At 55.2% G+C, this 6105-nt stretch overlaps 1 protein-coding gene across 1 annotated transcript; it reads left to right on the top strand.

The window, feature by feature from the left end:
• Positions 1-7: 7 nt before the first annotated feature.
• Pabpn1l (PABPN1 like, cytoplasmic) lies at positions 8-5258 on the top strand. The gene is made up of 7 exons (XM_050165112.1): positions 8-2483; positions 2748-2883; positions 3158-3225; positions 3793-3899; positions 3992-4079; positions 4493-4635; positions 5096-5258. The coding sequence occupies exons 1-7, from the start codon at positions 2220-2222 to the stop codon at positions 5133-5135; spliced, it is 846 nt and encodes a 281-aa protein (XP_050021069.1). The 5' UTR covers positions 8-2219; the 3' UTR covers positions 5136-5258.
• Positions 5259-6105: the final 847 nt, after the last annotated feature.

Below are 6105 nucleotides of genomic sequence, written 5' to 3'. Positions count from 1 at the left end.
TATATATGACTGGTTCACTATCGGGGCCAAGTTCTTTGAGCTGTCCACATGAGGGAGATAGTGGGACCTGGCTGAGCGAAACACTAGAGGCTTGAGGGACACTGGGGATCTGAGGGAGACACTGAATCTGAAGGAACACTAAAAGGATACCTAAGGCCTGACGGAAAACTCAGGACCTGAGGGGACACCAAGGACCTAAGAGTGGCACAGCAGAAAGACTCAAGTCTCAGTCTGTTCCTGTGACAGCTGTGTCCTGGCTAAAGCTCTAGAACCAACTACTGGCCATAGTGCTTCAGGCTGCACTGGTAGCTGCCTGGAGGAAGCGACTGCGTTAATACTGTCCCAGCTTGGAACATGGTGTATTTTTGAAGGCATTGTTGGGAAGGCCAGCATGGGGGTGAACTGTCCCTAGGCCAGGCGCCTGGCTGGAGCCCCACTGGGCCTGGTGTGTCAGCAATCTCAGGATAGCACGAGGGGGAGGAGGGTGACAAGGTTTTTCCACTGCAGACACTGAGCTCAGAAGGGAGACTGGCCAGGGACTGGGCTCCATCCAGACGGTCTTGGCTTGGGCACAGCCTGCCATGTCCTGCCTCCCACATGGAAGTGCAGGAAAGACCCAAACAGGACCCCAACAGCTTCACATGAAGAGGTGGGGGACATGCAGGAGGACAGCAGTGGCCACTTGTGTATCCCTGCCCTTGTCCTGTATGGCCAGCTTGTCCTCTGCGTAGGCATGGATGCTGCCTCTGAGTAGCCTTGGTCTGCCAGGAAGGACCAAGGGAAGTAACAGAAGCAGGACTGGGGAGAGGCCAGTGGACACTCAGCCTCTGGTCAGGACTACTTTATCTCAGGTCATGTGACTATCCCACACAGTCCTTCCCTTATGAGACATGGAGGTCACAGCAGGTTTTATTATTGTTGATCTGTTTGTGACAGGGCCTCACTCTGGAGCCTAAGCTGGCCTTGAACTTGTGATCTCCCTGCCTCAGAGGCCCAAGTGCTGAGTATAGGTATGAGCCGTCGCATGAGGCAGGGTGTTTTCAGCCACTTTGGAGAACAAAATGAGAAGTCGGGGTAGAGGTCAGAAGCCCAGCTTCCTGGGGCTCCAACAGCCACCGCTACCCCCGACTCTGCCTCTCAACCCCTCTGCCCACCCCAGGATGTGGGAGGTGTCAGCCACCAAACTCCACATATACAGTGTAGCTCAGCGTAGCTCGCTAAACCTAATTCCTATCCCAGCTCAGGTTCTAAAAAAGACACCATTGCCTGGGAGCAGCGTGACAGAAGTGTGGCTGTGGATCTGAGGAGGTGGCATCACCTGAAGGTTCCTGTGGACACCCCAGAGTCACAATAACATGGACAGCATGAGGCTCAACAGATCAGACTCAAGAAGCATCCGTGCCCATGTCCAGCCACCAGCCGGCAATGTGCTGGTAGATCCGCCCCCTGCTGGAAGACCCAGGAAGGAGTCAGTGGATGTAGGCTGGCCACAGCCCTGTAGGGTGAGGGCAGAGGGGCAACAGCAGATGAACAGGGCTGGAAACCACTGTACCTGCCTGCATCTGCCAAGTACCCTTCACCCAATTCGTACAGTTCAGCCTGAGCCTCCCTTGTGGCCAAAGGGATCATCTAAATTGTGCCTGACTTAGATCGACTCCCATCGAACGGTGCCCTGCATAGAGGTGGGGAGGGGAGAGTTTGAGGAACTCATGGTTAGGAGAGAATATGGAACCCTACTCTGGATGAACCTGAGCTCTTAGCCTTCCAGGGGCCCTTGCTCAGACTCACCCAAAGTATCCAGACACCCACAGTGCCACCTCTCCCTGAAATAAGTCCTTTTCATGACTACAGTTTGGTAACTTGACTAAGATCTGGTTATTGGTTAGGACCAATTGTCAGAGGTGTGTGGTATGGCATCCTGCACACACCAAGGGTGAGCGTGCCAAGCTCGCGGACGTAACACCCTGTCTTACCCACTTTAGACTCATCTACTCTTCCAAGTTTTGGGGGTGCAGCTGGTGAAGAAGACAAAGAGGAGATCTATAGCCTTTGACCCCTCTGGTCAACATGGCCTAAGCTGGGAGGCCCTCCTGTGTGCTTTAGTGGAAGCAGCTGGTCAGGAGGAGGCCTTAAAAGGGAGGGCCGCGAGGCAGATGCAGCTGTGGAAGCGAGCCGCCTGAAGAGCCAAGGTTCGCCCAGTTCGCCCTTTCTGCATACCCATGTGGCCCTTCCTGAGCAATGATCTCTTCCCGCCTCCCACTGAAGCCTGGCTCCAGAAGGTCTCCTCCGATCCGGAGGCCCAAGGTTGGGGGGCCTGGGGCAGGACTGAAAAGACCCCTTTGGGGCCAGGGGCTGGGAGTGGAACCGAGAGTGACGAGGAAGATGAAGATGCAGGCTTCCTGCTGGCCATGCTGGAGCAAGAGAACCTGCCCAAGTCCCCAGTGTACAGCCAGACAGCACCCTGTCATGATGCAGGGAAGCAGGTGTGGACCTGGACACGGGGTGAGGGGCCAAAGCTGCAGACCACAGGGGCTCTCTGACTAGGGGGAGGTATCCTGCGGTTGAGGCGTCAGGGACTTCTGGGGCCCGAGCCCCTAGCTCTGGACTATGGCTACAGGAAGAACAGGGTGACCTAGGTCATTCTGTAGTAGCCATGAATTCCCTGGGGCTGACTGGCCACACCTGCCCTCCATTCTAGAGGGACCTGCAGGTCACCCACCCCAAGCTTACTGTGGGTTGGCCAGCAGGAATTGGAGGCCATCAGGCTGAAGCTGTGGGCCATGGAACATGCTGCGGCCCTGCCGGAGCCACCCTGTGCACTGAGAAAGGCCACAGAGGAAGAGGGGGCTGAGGTCAGACAGCTGCTGAGCCCTGAGACCATGGGTAGGAACCTGGAACTCTTGCTGACCCTGTCCCCAGAAGGTGGAGGGAAAGACAGCTGTCCTCCCAAGGCCTTGACCACCTGCTCCCAATGCAGAAGTGCTCAGCACGGACTCTATATGAGGACTACTGAGGAAACATTCTGGAGCACCCTGTAGCACTAGACTTTGCAACTCCACAATGTGGCCTTGGAAGCCTGGGTGACCTTCCCTGGGGTCATGAGGAATGGGCTCCTCAATAATGTCCTCCTGCTGGTCCTGGGGTTCTCTCTCCACAGGTTGCTGCTTCCCTGGGACCTCCAAGGAGAAGGTGGAGGCTGACCACAGATCTGTCTATGTGGGCAACGTGAGTAGCAGATAGAGGAGGTCGCAGCCCTCCCTCGGCACCTGGCTCCAATCAGGGCATTCAGCTGGGTGGACATGTCAACGTCTGCCCTGGATGGGGCTGGCTAGGAGGTGGAGGCAGAAAGCTGTAGGACTGTAAACTCAAGGGTCTCCAAGACTAGATAGAAGGGGCACATCTGACTCTAGTTGCTGCAGAGGAAAGGGTGGGCTGCAGCTTCTGGGCAAAATCATGGAGGCGAGAGGTGGCCAGTCCTTGAGCATTCAGCTGAAGCTGAGGTCAAGAATTCTGGTTTCTCAACATGCACTGACACTGGGAGTTCCATGAGATTCACTGGTCCACACACCTGGCAGGAGTCAATACCTGGGATGCAGCCAGCTGTCCACACAAGAAGCCCTTGACTGGCTCTCAGCAATCAACCCTGGGCAGGAGTGGGCAAAGCCTCAGCCCCTTCCCAGCCAGGAGTCAACCAACCTTGGAAGTCCCTCCAGCCCCTTTCTGCCACAACCGCCTCAGCAGGAGGTACACAGAGAGCCCAGCACTCACAGCAGGTGCCCTTTCTGAGAGCAGGTAGACTATGGAGGCTCGGCTGCTGAGCTGGAGGCCTACTTCAGCCACTGCGGGAAGATTCACCGGGTCACCATCCTGTGCGACAAGTTCTCTGGACACCCAAAGGGGTCAGTGTGGGGCCGTAGCAGGCTGGGCAGTGAGTGTGAGGCTGGGCCCCTCCCCCCTTGCCCAGCCATTCCCCACCTCTATCCCTCTCCAGCTACGCCTATATAGAGTTTGCTTCTCAGAGCGCTGTGCCGGCTGCCGTGGAGCTGGATGAGAGCACCTTCCGAGGTCGGATTATCAAGGTTTGTTGCCCCAGGTGTCTCCGTGCATCTGCGAGCCACCACCGCGCCTTGCACATTAACTCAAATTCTTCAACAGGCCCAAAGAGGTTAGAGTACCTGCCCCAGGATACATGAGTACTTTGGGTATCTTAGCCGGGTGGGCATTGCTCAAGAGTTAGGGCTTGATGGAAACCCTCAGACCCAGGGTGGAGCTTGGTGTAGGGATGGCTTGGGGAGGTGAACCAGACTCCTCTGCTGAAGGATGCTGGCCATGACCAGGCATGCCATGTGATCACAGCTGCATCCAAGTGAAGGTGGAGGGATAGCTTCAGCCTTAAATGGTACCTCTAGGTCAGGAACCCCAAGCCTTGGTATCAGCCACCCTGGCAAGGATTCAGAACAGTGTTTTGGACCATGACATGGGTTCCGTCCAGGTACTTCCCAAAAGGACAAACTTCCCAGGAATCAGCTCTACAGATCGTGGTGGGCTGCGGACACACTCAGGCAGCAGAGCCCAGCCCCTCCTGCACAGTAGCCAGCATCGAAAGCCTCGGTTCAGACTCCATGGACCCAGCCGGTGAGCGGGCCCAAGGGGGAGTCTTGAGTCTGGAGATCTAAGCCGCAGGATTCCTGGAGCCTGACCCTGTTGTCCCCTCACATAAGCCTTAACTGGCCAGGCACTTGGGAAAGGGTTGAGTAGTCCTCATGGTTTCTACCAGGTTGCTCTGTGTAACCTCCCTACCCAGTAGGGCTCTGCTGGTGACAGGCATCCCTGCCACAGACAGTGGGCTCTACAGCAGGCTCCTCTGGCCTGAGTACTGGTAAGGTAGCTGAGCCCATGAGCCAAGTGTGGCAAATTCTAGCCCCAGGCCTCCCTTGTCCCCTGGAACCACTACTCAAAAGAGCAGAGAGCCTGAGACGGTACCTCCCACAGTCCCTGAGCAGTGTGGTGGTGACTTTAGTCCTTGCCTGGTGTCTTCCAGGCTATCCCCTCTGAAAGCAACTCAGCTGCCTTTGTCTCCCCTCCCTCTCTGCAGGGGCCGTGGACGGGTCTCACCATGGTTCTCACCATATTAAAAGGATGGCCCAGTTTTGAAAGTGGGGCCAGGAGCTGGGTCAGGAGTAAACAGCAGTCTTTCCACTTAACTGCAAACTGGCCTTTGAGCCCGTCAGCCCACAAGTGCCTTTGAAGGTGGCCTAGACCCCCAGGTCACAGTGGGAAGTCACAGGGCAGGGAGATGCAGAGGGCAGGGGTGGGAGGGGAAGCCCAGGGGAAGCTGGGATTAGCATACTCAAGTACTTTTAAAGAAAAATAGATGAATATTAATAGTAAAGCATAAATTATTAAACTTGAATATTCTAAAAGCATGTAACAAGTCTCATTTCTTTTTCTCTGTAGCTTTCGGGCCTGTCCTGGAACTAGCTCTTGTAGACCAAGCTGGCCTCGAACTCACAGAGATCCACCTGCCTCTGCCTCCCGAGTGCTGGGATTAAAGGTGTGCACCACCACCGCCCAGCACAAGTCTCATTTCTTGATCCTCCCTCAGATACAGGATTTCTTTCTTCATGGAGCTCAGAAAACGGGCTCTTGCTCTGCCTTAAGAGTCAATAGGAAGTGAGACTTCCACCCCATAGTTTTTCTCCTTGCCCCAAGCTGGCTCTCTAGACATAGCTGGACTTCACCTCCATTCTGCCCTGGTCAAGTCAGGAAGCAGAGGTGGAGCCTCTGTTCTAAACTTCAAGTGTGTACATGGTCAGTATCAGTCTATAGCTTCCTCTCCCAGTGGCTGCCCTGGCCCAAAGGAAGACAAGCAACTGATGACCCCACAAGCTACCTCCAGTAAGTGTCACAAGCTAACCAGAGCTGCCATCTTGGTCCCCAAGATCAACCTCAGGATGAAACCCACCTGCAAGCCGCAATGGCCAATGACATCATAAGCTTTGTTTGCTATAGCTTGATAGTAAGAAGACTCTGCAGTACACACATAGTGCACACAGCACGCTTACACGTGATCTGACTATACCTGTTAGAAAACCCAAACAGCAG

Source organism: Alexandromys fortis, unplaced genomic scaffold (assembly GCF_014885135.2).
Source record: "Alexandromys fortis isolate MF-2015 unplaced genomic scaffold, M_Fortis_MF-2015_v1.1 scaffold_165, whole genome shotgun sequence".
Taxonomy (NCBI): Eukaryota; Metazoa; Chordata; class Mammalia; order Rodentia; family Cricetidae; genus Alexandromys; species Alexandromys fortis.
Note: the sequence above shows the minus strand (reverse complement) of the source record. Positions and strands in the feature narration are given on the sequence as shown.

Coding starts and splice junctions, on each gene's coding strand:
- Pabpn1l (XM_050165112.1), top strand. CDS start 2,220: ATGTGGCCCTTCCTGAGCAATGATCTCTTCCCGCCTCCCACTGAAGCC. Junction 2,484..2,747: donor GTCATGATGCAGGGAAGCAG/GTGTGGACCTGG, acceptor GTTGGCCAGCAG/GAATTGGAGGCCATCAGGCT. Junction 4,636..5,095: donor AGACTCCATGGACCCAGCCG/GTGAGCGGGCCC, acceptor CCCTCTCTGCAG/GGGCCGTGGACGGGTCTCAC.